This window comes from Gymnodraco acuticeps, unplaced genomic scaffold (genome assembly GCF_902827175.1).
Source record: "Gymnodraco acuticeps unplaced genomic scaffold, fGymAcu1.1, whole genome shotgun sequence".
Lineage (NCBI taxonomy): Eukaryota > Metazoa > Chordata > Actinopteri > Perciformes > Bathydraconidae > Gymnodraco > Gymnodraco acuticeps.
Genome location: NW_022990271.1, coordinates 4,861,087 through 4,877,645, shown reverse-complemented (window position 1 = coordinate 4,877,645; position 16,559 = coordinate 4,861,087). Strand labels below are relative to the sequence as shown.

The window sequence follows — 16,559 nt, the reverse complement described above, 5'->3', positions numbered from 1 at the left end:
GAATGTACACAGACTTGCTCCATAGCATGTCTTGTTTACTTACACAGAGAAGAACATACAGGGACACGTTATTCCAACAAATCTGATATATGTTTTAATAACAGAGGAAAGAATACACAAGTAAAACAACAAATAACACCTAGAGCCTCGTAACGGCATAATGCGATATGCCTTTTGTTGTTGTTTGTAATTAAAGGTTGGAATTGTTTTGCCTTATATCGTTTGAATGAAGTTCTTGTCCTCATGTTACCCCATCCTAATCCTCAGGTTAGGCATGTCTGAACATGTCTGACAATACAATGTGGATGTGGTCCTACTCGCATTTCAAACGCATAAAACAGGCAGAAAAACTGTACCATCCGTTTAGTAATGTTGTTATAATGTCATACTTCTCATACTTCTCGTACTTTTTCCAATTTGACAAGGAAACACTTCTTAAAGGTAAGCTTGCTTTTAATTTGCCCCAAAGGAACCAGAGTAGCCTGATGTCAGCCTTGTGTGTTGCATTAGCTGCTTCAAAACTACCCTCGTGTTCCAAAACAAGATTTAAGTATATGGTAGATGTTAGTATGATGATTATAATGGAAATGAGGACATCTCTCTTTATTTAGACACAAAAGCACAGGAAATGACTAATGAGCAACAATGTGACTACAATGTCTGCTGAGCAGTTTGAATCAATCATGCCTCTCTTCTGGAAAAGAATTACCCACACCCAAATACAATGACACATTACACTCGTATTATTGTAATAACAACTTGGTATACATTGGAAGTTAAAAGCTGTGTTTAGCATCTCCACAAGCTGAACAGCAGTGTCAGTAAGTGTGTGTTTATAATCCTGCTCCAACAGGGTTTGTGTGTAAAGTTGGTCTTCAATCAGGAGCTGAGCTAATCCAGACCAGCGTGGCCCACAAATGAGTATTTGCACGATGGAAACTGTTACAGCTCACTTTCTGTCGGAGCTGCAGACCTGTTTTATAGCCGTGTTGTTCTGTTCCTGGTTTTATGTAATAGCAACAGTGCTCGGTTGCCCTTGAGAGCAAACTAGCTGTCTTTGATGCTGAGATGTGTGCAGGCAATACTGAGCATGACTCATCCGGAAGCCCACACACAAATACTTCAGCAGCAGCCTTTCCATGCTCGGGAATTACAGCATTGTCATGAAATCATTAGTGGCTTTTTTTATTGAAAGAAGGAAAAGGTTTTGTTTGTAATGGTAAACATTAGACTTTTAAATGCATTTCTTTGGGTAAATAATCAGTGAAACCGGAATTCCTCCTGATTTACGGACAGCATTGAGACCCCAAAGGCCTGCAGTTCATAAACATCATACATCTTTTTTCTTAGTGATTCCTAAATCATAAACAGCCTAATGTTTTATGGTCACATCGTTTAATATCTGCAGGGTTCTTGTCAGTGGTAGAAAGGGGGTTGTTTTAACTCCAAATGATTTGAGCGCTTGGCGAAAGCCGACCAGTGTCCATCAAGTTAAGCTATGGTGTCCCTGCGAGCAGTCGTAGCTTTATATAATTGTTTACATAATAATCCCAGTGTCTGCCAGGCTCTAGCTGTGGGTGGTGAAGATGCCTTCACGATCCTCACAAACTATGACTTAAGGTTTGTGTTGATGTTCAGACTGTTTACTGGTGTTGTCTGTGACCACTGGGCCTTGATGACTATCTCTTTAGCTCAGCAGCAGTGTTACAGTAAGCCAGTGCTGTCCTCATTTAGACCTGTGTACTTGCAGTAAGACATTATATGACTCATGACCTTCAAATATAAATTAAACTTGCAATGTTAGGGATAAGTTAAATGAAGGAAAACATTTCTAAATATGTCTTAGGAAAGCTTTCGTATTACTTGTCACTCCATTGTTGTTCCTTACCAATATAAACATTTTACACTGAAACCTTGTGTAAGAGTTCAGAAGAGCAACTGGAGCCTTTTCCCAATTTTTAAAATCTAACGTCGTCTAGCCAGTGTTACATCCCTCCGTGCCTCACTCGTCTGCACTGCACGATTTGCCCCCTGACTGAACTCTGCTGAGATGAGCACAGATCTTTATTTGACTATTATTGAACATTGAAGCCCGATTCAGTTCCAGGTTTATTTAACTGTATTGTGTTTTCTCCCTGTGAGGCAGGTTTTCTGTTAACTCAAATTGGATCAAATGTGTCTGTGTGAAACTACTTTAAATTGATGTTTGCAATGCCAGTGTTTTCAATGTGCTGCTAGTTTTAGGAATGTCATTGTATGGTTACTATTGTTATGCTTATGATAGTTGTTCTGCTCACTAAAAGATCAGCCTAAATGATGTTCTTCAATCCAATTTTCTTTTTCAGGATTTTTTCAGATTAACATGGGAGACAACGCTTAGATCCGCACTACCATGTTCCATGTGCTGTGTGTGGAGAGTTAATATCTTCTCTCTGTCCCATGTTGTGCCTTCCAGGTCTTTCACCTTCTCCTTCCTGTGACAGATGTTGAGGCCAGAGATCAGCCTGTCCTAACAACTGTGAGGTGACAGGGTGAGGACAGGAGGAGTGTCGGTCAGCTGTGCCAGGTTTTGTCTCATGAGAGTCACTGTGCCACCCAGGCACTGCCAGTGACCGGGCTGTGGCTGTGGAGGGCCCGGCCCAGGAGGCCTTTTTCTACATCACTCCGGGCTCCTGCTGACCTGTGCTGCTCACACCATGGATCAACAGAGAGATAAATATGGCGAGCGGCCCGCCAGGAGCACTAAAGTTTCCCAGGGAAGCCGCAGCGGACACTCGTCCCGACCATCCGGCTCCTCCAGTTCGTCCGGGGTTCTCATGGTGGGGCCAAACTTTCGTGTGGGCAAGAAGATCGGCTGTGGAAACTTTGGGGAATTGAAGCTTGGTAAGTTGAATCTAAATCTTGTATTCAACAAACTCCATTTATATGAATCAGGGTAGACTAAATACATCTCTCACTACAATGCAAGACATTCCTAAAATGACCATATATTTAACCAAAACCGCTTAAAACAGTTAGATAAAAATGGAACTTTCAGATTTGTAAGTATAATTGCATGGAAAGTGAGTATATTCACACTTTTTTTTTCTTTTTTCAAAAAGGAACACAATTAGACAATTTTCTGTAATATAGACCTCACAAAAATCTTCAGTCACCCAGACACAATCACCTGCAGAGTTTCTTATTCCCTGCTGACGCAGTTGTAAAGTTGTAAGTGGTGTACTTTATTTTTAAAAGCCTTCTAAGCCATCCCTCCTTTTTATTTCAGGTAAGAATCTCTACACCAACGAGTATGTAGCTATTAAACTGGTAAGTGCACACTTTATTTCACTGCTTGATTCCCCACGTCTTCTGATTTCCTTTGCTAAATGATAGAGTAAATTCAGTTTCATAGATGCATAATGAAGCACTTGGTTAACCTATTGCCACTTTGGGTTGATTATCAGAAAATCTGAGGCTTTGCTCCGGTAGGTCAGTGGGGTTTTACTGGACTGTTTTGGTCTTTGATAGAAATGTGAATGAGATGTCTGTCTTCCTCATGGCTGCTGGACTAAAAACCATGACTCATGCATTTATTGTTCACCAGAGGGTGGTGAAAACAGTATCTACACTAGTATTTAGTTTACTACGGCAAACAGTTTCCAGTTGCTCAAATAGCAGACACATATGCAGTGCTTTTATATATTGAAGAATGTTTTTTACAACATAAGTGAACTAGAGATACGTTTTAGAATTGGGTGGGGCAAGTTATTTTTCTAGGTGACTTTGAATGGTATATTTCAATAGATTATTATTAAAAAAATATTGTGTGTATTTAATATTATATTTACCAGACTAAATGGGATGTTTTGGTGGTGTTTAACTTTGGAGAAAGACTTGAGTTTGAGTTTAGAAGAAGCTTGGCCAAAACATGAGAGACTGACGGTAGTTTTTTTTAGGGTGACTCGCATAGTGGAGGAGTCCGCCATCTCCTTTTACACATTACTAGGGATGTAACGATATATCGAATATCACGGTAAATAAATGTCTCAATACCTCTCTTCTTTTTTTTTTTTAAACCTTTATTTAACCAGATGGTCCCATTGAGATCATCGATCTCTTTTTCAAGGGAGACCTGTCCAACATGGCAGCAAGTAGGTTACAACATGAACATAAAACAACAGATAATACAAAAGGACATTTACAGGGCTACATGTACACACCTAGAGACATTGACAAGTACCGACAGTATATTTATATCTCGCCCTGTCAATAAGCCTCACCTTCTTGGCAAAAACTGTATTGTTTTTGAAGTGGTGGAGAGACAATGCACAGTTTGACCCACTGCTGTCACCCATGGCCAAAGCATATCTCTCTGTCCCAGCAACATCAGTACCAAGCAAGAGAGTTTTTTCCACAGCAGGGGATTTTGTAAACGCCCAAACATCCCAGCTTCTACCTGGAAATGTGGACATGCTCATATTCCTAACAGATAACCTTAATGATGCTGAGTGAGTGAGTTAGAGTTGAGTTACTTGAAAAACTAAAGTGAAACTTGATTTATTCTATTGCAGGGTCTGATTATTATATTGTTGACACTTTAAAATACTACTATCCTACTAAAATCCTGTACAAATCAGATTTATTATTTAATAAAGGAAAAAAAATTCAAGTAAAAAAAAAAAAAAATTCACACTTTTTTCTTTATTTTTCAATATCGCGATATATATCGCACCGTGGACTTTTTATTAGTTTTTGGTATCGTTACATCCCTACACATTACTGATTTGACGGTTTTAATCCCAGGTTCAGATTATGCACATATTTGAAGTTTTATTCGAAGAAAGAATGGCTGGTCACCCTTGTGAAAAACTGACACCCAAATCAGCATTCATGACAATGTTTGTGCTGCTAGTGCCAGTTAGTTTGGCTGACCTGCTAGTGTTACATGGCGAGAGAGTTGTCCTGGTACATCCTAAATTCATGAGCCAGCATCAAGTGAAAGATGAGTCATCAAAACAATTTCACACCCTTCTTAAAGGAATTCTATGTTGTTTTCTGTTTCAGTTTTGTCATTGTTTTAATCCAGTTTAAAGGTTATTTTCATTAACCTGGTACTGGTTTGAATGTGTCCACTGTGCAGGAACCAGTGAAGTCGAGGGCACCACAGTTGCATCTAGAGTACCGGTTCTACAAAACACTGGGAACTACAGGTAAGGTCACAGATATACCTCTCCTGGTGTTTTGATGTGGCTGTATGGCAATGATTTGTCTGTTTTGGAAGATCAGCCAAGAAGATTACATCATTTCCAAAACATGTGCTTACTCCGCTCAGGTTACGTATTGATATTAAGCTGCGTCAGCAAATTATTTTAATCTCCAGGACTTTGTGTACATGAGTGCATCGATGCCAATGTGCCATGTGTCATTATGAAAGATGGTGACATAAAGAGTCTTATTCATAGACCAAACAGATGCAGCAGCTGATGATTCACTGAAACACTTCCTTATTGTTATAGAGGAAAGAATTGCACACTATTTGAGAAGGTAAATTATTCAGGGCTGTATGTCTGTATATTAGTGGTGTGCTGTCGACAGCAGACACATGTGTGCTGAAGATAACGTAAACATCTTTTGAATTATTTGCGGACTCAGCTTGGGTCTGCATGGGTTCAGTCTTCATGTGTTGGAATATGTTTATATGTACATAATGAACAACTACATTTAAAATATAGGCAAATCAATGTTTTTACACTGACATATTAATACTGTGTTAGGTTGACGATTGGCAAACTTGTGAGCAAACAGTTGCTTATTTACACATTCAGCAGTTACACAGCAACATTATCATTCATTCATCGACACCTGGTGCGTCACTCTCCATGTAGCTCTGTTTTTTTGGTCAACCTCAACTCTCGATGGATTTATCTAGCTAGGTGGTAACTTTGTCCATTTTGACAAAAAGTTCCATGAACTATGGAACCAGAGGGACTAATCTAAGACCTAGACGTCTCTATTGCACATTCCTATTTGCATTTCCATCATGTGCAGTTAGGTGCTGACATTGTTTGTCTACCAGCCAAATGGCAAGTGGATTTTTTTATTATACCAGCTACTAGATCACAATGTTTTTTTAGCCTGGTAAGTGGTGGAAATCTAGAGCAACATGAATATTTAACCAGCATTTAATGATTCTCTGAAGTTTCGTCACTAAGAATGAGCCCTTTCACATTACACAGTCATTTGACCCATCTCAGTATATTGATTTTAGTCTGAAGCAGGCCTATACAGTATGGTGTCACTTTGCTGCGTGTAGCAAAGGAATTCACTTATGTGATTAGCCTTCGTCTTGTTAAAACATCCGGGAACTGTTGACTTCAAACTGCTGTCATTGCATGAGGCTAAATGATGTGATCAAAGGTTGACACTAATACACATCACCGTATTATATTTAATATGCATGCCATAAAACTTTGCAGATATCAGTTGCCTAATATCTTCATGGTCACTTAATATCAATGCCTGTTATTTCCATTTTAGTGCAATACCAGTCTGTATTCGGTGCTCTTTATTCGTTTTGGTTCGATTAGTCATGCCAAAACAACTTCAACCTGAATGTCTAAACTGTAAACATTTAGATCTTGATCTGTAACGGTAAATCCTGAAATCCATTACATATTTATTTTAATCATTGTTCTAAGGTTTTATGTTTTTTTCAAACATAACGGTCATTGCAATAGTTGTTCCCCTGCACTGTCTGATGTTGAAATGGGGTCGAGTAGTGATGTCTACAATTACAGTACAAACACTGACATAACTGCTTGTCTTTTTTCAGATCCTCATATTGTTATTTTGTTGGAGCCGTGCCCTCAACGGTTTGTTATTCTGTGTTCAGAATGAAAAACAATACAATACAAGCTGCTCCATAGACTTTTCTTCCCATTGCTCCCCTGAGAGTTTATCAGTTTGTCATAAAAGATTAGTCAAGGTCTGATGATGCATCACTGTTACTGACAGGAATCTTGTGAGGATGAAATGAATACAACGGAGAAATAAATGAGGGGAAACTTTTTTCACATGGTACAAGAGGAAATGGGTGGGAACGCTAGAAACCATGGAACAATAGAAAATATTTTTGAAATAGTTTTGCGTTGCTCTTCTGGTGAAGTGGTTACATAATAATGTAAGCATTGCCCTGATTGTCACTTGGATATACCTAGAGTGGCGCTAGTGATTGATAATCATGTTGCTTGTGAATTTCCAAAGAAAATGGTTTAATAACAGTGATACAGTTTAGGGGTGGTCAGTCACATTGTGGCATGGAAGATAAAAGGCAAATTTTTGTGATTTATGGTCCTTGATGTTCTTTTTGGATCGCTACACACGCATATATGATAACCAGACTGGGAATATAATGGCTATTGTTATGCAAAGGCAAGGGCTGGAAAAGGCCAACTGTGCGGAAACTCATTAAATATTTAGAGAGTGGGTCTGCCTCTCTTAGTACTAACCTGCCTCTGTCCTCGCCTCCAGATGGGATGATGTGACCTCCATTTCTTCTTGGCTGTGTGTTGTGCCACATTCCTCCCAGCCAATGTGGTTGTCCCAGTGTCTGTGCGACAGGGGCTTTATGAATAAATGTGGTTCGACTCAGATGTTCCATCAGGTGTCGTATCCAGTGCATAGCCGACTGTCACTGGTTTTAATGAGGACGATTCAATTAGGAATTAGGATTTTCCTTCCTGATATGATGGGAATATTTATCATTGCAGTCAATAACAGCTTCAAGCTGCTTTGGTTTTACAAGCCTGCAGACTGAGGACTTATTTAGCTGAGGACACAAGATGGTTTTGAAGATCAAGAGGGTTTTGTTCAAGGGTGGGCGGCCACTATTGAGCTGTGAAAAGAATTGGCAGTCAGAGCTGGCCATGAAACACTACACCAGCTCTGTGACCATTGCAAACCCAAAGAGTAAACATTTCCCACAGTGACAAGGCGTACTACATGTATATTTTGCAGACATGTAAAGAAAAGGCCAGCAGCACATCAATAATTGTTAAGAATAGAACTTCTCTCATGGCACTGTTTTTCAGAAAATAAGCTAGAGAGCATTGTTTTTGTTGGTTTTTTAGATTCTTATCAGTTGTTAAGAAATGTATCTTAAAGATTATAACAACTGCAGCAACAGGGATGTTAATAAATACAGTATGAATTAGTTTTTAGCAATGTGACATTTAATAATTCAACTTTATCTAGGTGAATACTGTATAAGGTAATGTAATAATTCACCTTTGCAACACGGCCAGTGATTTATGAGCACTCAAGAAATGTATTCTGTATATCTTTAAAAAAGACAAACCAGCCCTTTAGTAGTCTTTCTACATGTTATAAAGGATTGCACATTAAAAATGTTGATTTGTTTTTGTTTAAAGGCCTGACAGTTACTTGTGGTCGCAGTTATGCAGTGCAGTTTTGCAAAGCAGCCACAAAATGTAAGCGTGCCAGCAAATACGCATGTCAGAAAGCCGGCTCAAATCCTCAAAAGTTGAAGCTTTCTGAAGAGCCAACTCAGAACCATGAAGATCTCGTCTGTCTCCTTATACTACTTCTTTAATACACACATGTATTCACATACCTGTCATAAATCTACATTGCGAAAATCCATCTATTCAGCTATCTCTAAACTATCGCTAGACTGACACACATACTAGTATGCACATTATTTATATATATATATATATATAGTAAGAACAACTAATTCACACCTACAGTTTTTAATTTAGAGTCACGAATTCACCTAACCTGCATTTCTTTGGACTGTGGGAGGAAACCCACACAGGCACGAGGAGAACATGCAAACATGCAAACTCCACAAGTATCCCAGTATCATTTGTGTTGTTTTAAAGGCATTTGATGGTGCCAACTTGCATGAAGGAATCAAATATAAATAAGTTTATGCTTAATCTTAACTTTTCCTGCATCCCACAATGTCACATTGTTGGTAAATATTGATAACAGAACAACTACCACCAGACAGTCACAATAAAACATTGAAGGTCAGGGGCCTCATTTATAAAGGGATATACGCTCAAAAAATGGCCTATGCCAGTTTCTACGCAATGTTTGCGATTTATAAATTACTAACTTGACGGGAAAACGTGCGGTCCTCCACGCAAACTCTAACCCATGCGTACGCACTAAGCACACAAACGGCAGAAGGAAGAATGGAGAGAAATATGTGGAAATAATACCATAAATAAAACGTTACCTCTCATTTATCATATATGAAGAATTCATTTTCAAACATTGATTAAAGCCAATCTTAAAATGATTAAACAAACGCCTGTTTGAGACTCCTCAGTGTACACAAAAACACAACTTGGAGAAATAAATAAATACGGATATGTTATTTAAAACCACCTCGAATATGTTGTGTTAATGTTATGGAATGTTTTCTCATAAATGATGCGGTAAGCAGGAGGACAGAATTACTTTAAACTGACGCCGTGTTGCATTTCTATAGGTTGTAGATACGAGCATGGTTTTATATACTATCACGTTTAATCGTGTTTTATGCCGTTTGCTAAGACTTGATAAGTCGCTCGTAAAACACAGGAGGTATGGAAGCTAAGAACACCATATGTAGTAAATTGTACAGCTAATATAACACAACACATTAGTTGTATTTCCTTTAACTGGTGGATATATAGGGTTGCTGCGGGGGGGGTTGAGACGCACAGGCTGCAGTGGTGACGCTGCGCACAGCTGATCGACAGCTGGAACACAAACCACCAAATACAAAAACATAATTCAGATCCAGTCGTCATGACTCCACTCCGGAGGGATTCCCCGATCACTTCTTACAGTCTCTCATCAAGGGGGGGTCTCCTGTCCCCGGTACAAACACACTGCCTGAGGAAGGCTATGTGTATTGTTTTTGTCATTAACCTTTTTAGGGCCATTTATTTATTTATTTTGGTGACGATCCGACCTCCATGCTGCTACTCTGGTTCAAACTGCATCCACCAAACAATATGATTTATCTCGACCTCCCCAAAATAACCAAAATCTGACACGGTGTGAGATGTATTTTTTAGCTGTTCTGTCGTCATTTCCTGCGATCTTCTTCATAAAGTCAGTCAGAATGAATGAATGAATGGGCGTTTCTTTGACTATTTATAGGCAAATATGGGCGTTACGTGAAGCCCGCAAAAGCTGCACCGCATTTCGAGTCGGTTGTGATTTATAAAGGGAAACCGGCGTAGGAAGTGCTGTACGCACTTTCCTCGCCGGTGCGCAATGTTTGGTGAATCAGAACATTTCTGTACCTATTTTTTACTACGTAAGCCAGTGGTTTCCAAACGGTGTGCCGCGGCACACTGGTGTGCCTTGAGGAAAGTCCGGGTGTGCCGTGGGATTTTGTGACAACCATACGTTATCATTGCAATATACAACTACACAAAAATAATTATTTTTTAATTTACTATATCAGTACTTTGTAGGTTTATATGTACGTAATCTGCGCGATTTGCGCGTCCACATCTCCACGTGCAGTGCTGCATAAACATGGCTGAGTCAACGATAACTTTCGAGCGGTGGAGGTTTGCCCATTATTTTGAGTTCGTCCGAAGAATAGACAGGAATGTGACGGTGAGGTGCAAACTGTGTCCAGGCCAGAAGCTGTTATCCACTGCTGGAAACACCACGTCAAACCTCAACAAACACCTGCAAAGAACACATGCTAAGGTGAAGCTACCGTACACGCTTTTTGTTGTTTGTTTATATCACGTAGTCTGTTCTTCTTCTCTGTCTTCCGGTTGTTGCCTGTTTTGAATGACAAATACACACTACCGCCGCCTGCTGGTAAGGAAAGTTATTGCCACTCACGCATGCTCAGTTCGTACGTGCTCGGCGAGTAAAGTAACGAGTTACTTTATGTATATAGTAACGAAGTAGTGTAATATATTACTTTTTTTTTAAAAGTAATATGTAATATATTATATTTTTTTAGTAACGACCCCATCTCTGGAGTTGGCGATCTCTACTCTAATTTACATGAAGAACAGGAGGTCACGGCTCTCTGTTGAACAGGACTTGCGAGTGGCCCTCTCCTCAGTGCCACCAAGGATACACAAATTCTGAGCGCCCCGACAGGCACATGTATCTCACTAATTTGTAAGTCGGCAAAATATTTACAATAGCACATGTTTCAATGCTGATTGCTGAAATGTTACATTTATAATTTAGTTCAGGACCATGGACAATGCAGCTTCCTTGCATTGACAGTTCTCTGTGCTGAATTTCTGCTGAGTTTCCTTTGCCTCATTTTTAATTTTGTGACCTGTCTGGTTTAAATGAGTGTGTTGCTGCTTTGATGAAGCCTAATTTGATAAAGTTTCAAATTAATTTCTGAAATATTTTGAGTAATATAGTTGTCTTTGTCACATTTTATTTGGCATTAGTAAATAATTATGCACATTTACAGATATTTTACATGATATGAGTGATAACACGTGTTATAAGGGCTATTTTGCACAATAGGTGTGCCTTGAGATGTTTACTTGTCCTTTGGTGTGCCTTGGGCACAAAAAGTTTGGGAACCACTGACGTAAGCAACCTTCCCACGTGAATCCTACGCACGGCGTTATAAATGAGGCCCCAGGTCTGTTTTCGTGGAGTCTAGATGAAGTTATAGTCGTTGACAACAGCTGGGTGAAAAAAAGCACACAGTCATGGGAGATTTGAGCTAGTAATAGTCACATTCATTCATCGCACATTCAACTTGTTCCCCTTTTTGTTGTAAAGGACTAAAGCCAGTGCCTCGATCGGATTACAGTAATGCATTACAAATCTTTTATCTATCCTATGAGATAGACTTTTTTTATTCAACAGCTGACAGAACTGATACATTTGTGAAAGCCCATGTACAACCTTTGTTGCAGGGATTTTCTGATGTTTTATTCTTTTCTGATCAGAGACCTGCTGCTGTGACTTATGAAATACTTTTATATTACACTGTAGAAATGTCTTAAAGACAAAGTCAAAACTACACTATACTAAATAGGAATTCCTCCCATTATTTATATTATATATGGTAAATAGATGAAAGTCAAAAGTGGTCCCTACAAAAGTGGTAGCTCCAAGTCTTGTACAATTATGCGGCTTTCACACCAGCGCTTTTCCCTTTCTAGCTCCGAGCTAGAGCTTTTCTGGTTCAGCTCCGGTTTCCCTTTTCTGCTCCCGCTCTGTTCGCACCGCCCAGCACCCGACTGGTGCTGCCGCTGCTGCGTCATGACGTCACCGTTTACATCGCTAATTTGCTCCCCAACGGCATTACGACGCTCACAACAACGGGGAACTGCGTCGGGTCGATGATCGTGTTGCTTTTAATCACACGAAGCCAGAATAAATTGAATAACGACTTCTCCAACCTTATACTTTGCTCCAGAGTGCCGTGGTTCATTGTTTATTAATGTGTTTCTGCAGCATTTACCGACCACTGCAGTGTTGGCTGCTCTTCCACGGGAGTTTATTCTCCTCCGTTAGCTCCCGGTTAGCTCACACTGCAGCCGCCGCTCTAAAGTATTCACTGTCCGACTCACACAAGCAGCTGATACATATCCCCAGTTCCCCTTAGCCTAAGTGAATGTGTGTCAGTCTGAATTGGTATCACAACGCTGTTATGAAAGTTTCTCTGGTATAAAATGGGTGATGTTAGCATAGCAACCGAAGCTAAACTGACTACTTGCTATTGCTATCCTATTGTGGCATAAACCGTTTTCTACAGGCACATTTTACCGGCGTATTTTTATTATGATTCTACTTGTGATAGTCGGACACGACAACCTGTGCAGCCCATGTATTGATTCCATCCGATAGCTGCTATAATACAAAACAACACGTCTGCCTCTCTCCACAATGATCAATAACAGTGAACGGATGGTCAAAGTAAGGTACAAATAAACAGAATCACACGGAGCCTGGTTAGTGTTGCCTGACTTTATAAAGTGTGTTTATAAGCACTACTGCTTGTAGGCAGGCATGACAGTCGACCCATGTTCAGGGGAGGTGGGTTTAGTTTCCTGCACGCCTCGACGTAAGAGAGACGTAAGCGACGCCACCTCTTAGCTCCGAAGCTCTTGCCTCTAGACCGACAATTTTTTGGAGCTGGAAGTGAACCGGATTCCGGAGCTAAGAGCCGGCGCCGCTGCGGTGTGAACAGGAAAACCCGGCGCTTTTCAGGCTCCAGCTCCGAGCCGGAGCTGAAAAAGCGCTGGTGTGAAAGGGGCATTAGAGATGAGATGTATTTTCAGAACAGTTGTTGGGTGATCCCTGGATACCCTTTGCTAGTTAAAAGCTTGACCAACCTTGTTTTCAATTGAACCACCGTGTATCCACTTACTTACAGCACATCTCCAATCTGCCACATTTTCAGGCTTCCCACAGTCATCCGGGGTTTCAAGGCACTCATTCCTGTGGTACAATTAGCAACCCACAGAACTGCATAATGGTGTCCAGAAACACGAGATGGAGCACAGCATGCCTCCTACATGCCCATATGCTAGCTGACAGCATTCATGCCACTGTTTATACTGCAGTGTATTAACTATTACCCAGCTTGTGGGTGGAATGCCCTCAGGATATTTGAACGCATTCAAACGGGTTAAGAATTCGCTTTCTGAGTTTTATTCTTTGCTTAAACTACTCAACAAGATAACAAGGAAATTAAATGTCCCATTCATTGTGGCACACAATTTCTCCTTCATTGGGCACACAAAAAATGAATGAACTGATTATAAAACCAATATATTGTGAGATGGCAGGCTGTCCAAAAGTTGCAAAGGTATATCTGCAGAAGAAAAGTTTGAAGAAATAGAGACTGAGATAAAGTAAATGTGTTAGTTGGAAAACAAAATGTATTAAAAGCAGCGATCTCAGGGTTCAAGCCACCACAGACTGTTAGAAGTTGAAAGCTGCGAGGGGTCAAGACTTTTGGCCGGTTTCTGATGGTCATTTCTTTTCGACCAAATGTGTTCAAGGACAGGCTCATCGACAATCGAGCAATTAAGGTCATGTTTCTTGAGCACTTCCTTTACACAATTTCCAACCGAAGGTGAATATTCAATTTGTCAAATGTGACATTTCTTAAGGGTAATATCAATGATAAAAATCAGCACAAGAACAAACCCCTAACTAAATGGCACCCAGATAGTGCAGATCTCAAGGTAGCACTAGCTTTATCTCTCAATTAGTTATTTTCATTTCGAAATGTGCTGATACTCAATATTAAAAGAATGGCTTGAGGAACAGGGACATGAAAAGCAATCAGGAAGTCCCTTCTTCTTCTAACTTTCATGCAATTATAATATTTTCAAGGACTGAGCTGAGTTTAAGCAGTCTGATGAAACAAGGTCTGTATGATTGAAGCGCCCACTTTAATGGGACTCAGCAATAAGCAGGGGCAAACTTTATATCCTGCTCCGCCATAAGGCAATTAACAGTTTGACCTGATTTCCTGTTTTTGAAACAAAGTTCAGGATGTGGTCATGAAAACGACAAAGAATACAGATATCACTAATTACAAATTATTATTATTATTATTAACGTTAAGGAATTGGATATGCATAAAACTTGAAATCCTACAAATCATTAGATTATAATACAAATAATTTCACACTGTGTGCTGGATGATGAGCCTCTAAAAAGCAGAAAGATGTAAAATCTGTAGGAATAAGAGAAAAGGTAAAACAACACCCTTTTCACCCTTTATATTATACTTGTAGGCTTAAAGCTCACTCACTTTATCTGGAAGTGTAACTGTACAGTTAGATTTAATTTCCAGATCACCAGTATTATAAACAACCAATACAAAGGAGTATAATAGGTCAGAGCCCAGGACCCATTATTATTATTATTATTATTATTATAGCATTAGACTGACCACACAACCCCAAACTGCATTGTAAAGATCTAAAATGAGAGCCAAGGTGACAGATGGAAGGGATTTAGAGCAATTGCAGTGAGAAGAACGGAGAGGATATAATTCAGTTGGGAGAATGTTATATGAGGGAGTGAAAAGATGAGTTTTCAGCCTGCAGTAGAGGAGTGACACAGTTTTATTTGCAGGCACTGACTGTGCTGCATTTCACTTCTAAGGTTAATCTTTACCTAGCAGCTTTCTCTGCTCCCTATCCTCAGTAACCTTGTGGTGCCCCCCCTCCTCTCTGAGGCCCCTTATGGTTCACCCTGGACTGAACTTAGAAATATCATTAGTCAAGAGAGACTGGAATAATAAACTCCCCACTAGTTTATACAACTGACATACAAAATGATTTGTTGTTATCATCTACTTAATGGTTTTGCTTTTCCTTCAACAGTGCATCACTTGCAAACTCATGATTGAACTATAAAAGCTTGTGAAGACAAATGTACAAGTACAGCTCTGTCCACTCTCTTTGAAGTCTAATGGCTTTCTCCTTGTGTTTCAGCTGAAGGCGTGCCCCAGGTGTTCTACTTTGGGCCCTGTGGGAAATACAACGCCATGGTTCTGGAGCTGCTGGGCCCCAGTCTAGAGGACCTGTTTGACCTTTGTGACCGGACCTTTTCACTGAAGACTGTTTTAATGATAGCTATTCAGCTGGTGAGTTCAAAGATGTTACACAGTAAGATGTTTTTAAATAGCTTACACTAACTTATTAAGACTATGAGACTCAACTCTTACACTTACTCGACTATCTTCTGAAAATGAACGCCCAAGATGGAGCACAAATTGTGTTTCATTTTAAAAGCAATTAGCAGTAGTGGGAAATAAAAAAAGGGCAGAAGAAAGCTACTAAATAAGATGCATTTCTTTAAGGAAAATAAGACAATGTCTGTCTGACATAATGGCCGGGTTCTGCCTTTCTGCGGATTGAATCAAGGCCCCAAATACAATTTTCCTATAGCTGTTACATTGTTTTGGTGCCTACAGCTCAACAAATTATTCTTTATTTATACACAAAGTCCTTCCCCCAGAGACCCATTGAACAGGTGGGTTACCACTGCAAATTAGCAATCTGACAGTGTACACGTGGTCAGACTCACTATCACTGACTATCATTAGGTCTGATTTTCCAGCATTTCATTTTGTCAGCATAAAATCTGCAGTGCCCTTGTAATGAAGATATCCCCTGCAAATTCGTAAGGAAATCTACAAAACTGCACACAAAGCCTGCATCTCAGCCAATCTCTCCTCTGTATTTATCACGTTGGTCTTCCTCTTTATTTTTTGGCTGAAGTGAGTAATCCCTCAATAATGCCACGTTTACACTGAGACGAAACGGGTGTTATCCGCTACAGTTCTCTATCGTATGGACGGTTCGTCCACACGAGGCCGTAACGGAACCGCGGAAACGGAGCCCTCAAACGATAACGGCTCCCATGGTGGGTAGATCTGCGGACGAAACGCTCTGGGGGGCCGTGTGTACGTCCTATACGATAATTTCCTGATAACGATGAAGCCATAGCCCCGCCTCTCCCCACCTCTGCTGTTCACCCTTGCGTCACCCGCGTCATTGCTGATGTGTTTCTCCAACAACAAC

At 40.1% G+C, this 16,559-nt stretch overlaps 1 protein-coding gene across 4 annotated transcripts in view; it reads left to right on the top strand.

The window, feature by feature from the left end:
- The window catches only part of csnk1g1 (casein kinase 1, gamma 1), a 32,790-nt gene that overhangs the window by 3,392 nt on the left and 12,839 nt on the right, over positions 1-16,559 (top strand). For all 4 annotated transcript variants that reach the window (XM_034221040.1, XM_034221039.1, XM_034221038.1 and 1 more), the window contains exons 2-5: positions 2,456-2,883; positions 3,269-3,309; positions 5,123-5,192; positions 15,468-15,619. In XM_034221040.1, the coding sequence (XP_034076931.1) occupies positions 2,697-2,883; positions 3,269-3,309; positions 5,123-5,192; positions 15,468-15,619 (450 nt within the window). In that variant the 5' untranslated portion in view covers positions 2,456-2,696. The remainder of the gene's footprint in view (positions 1-2,455; positions 2,884-3,268; positions 3,310-5,122; positions 5,193-15,467; positions 15,620-16,559) is intronic.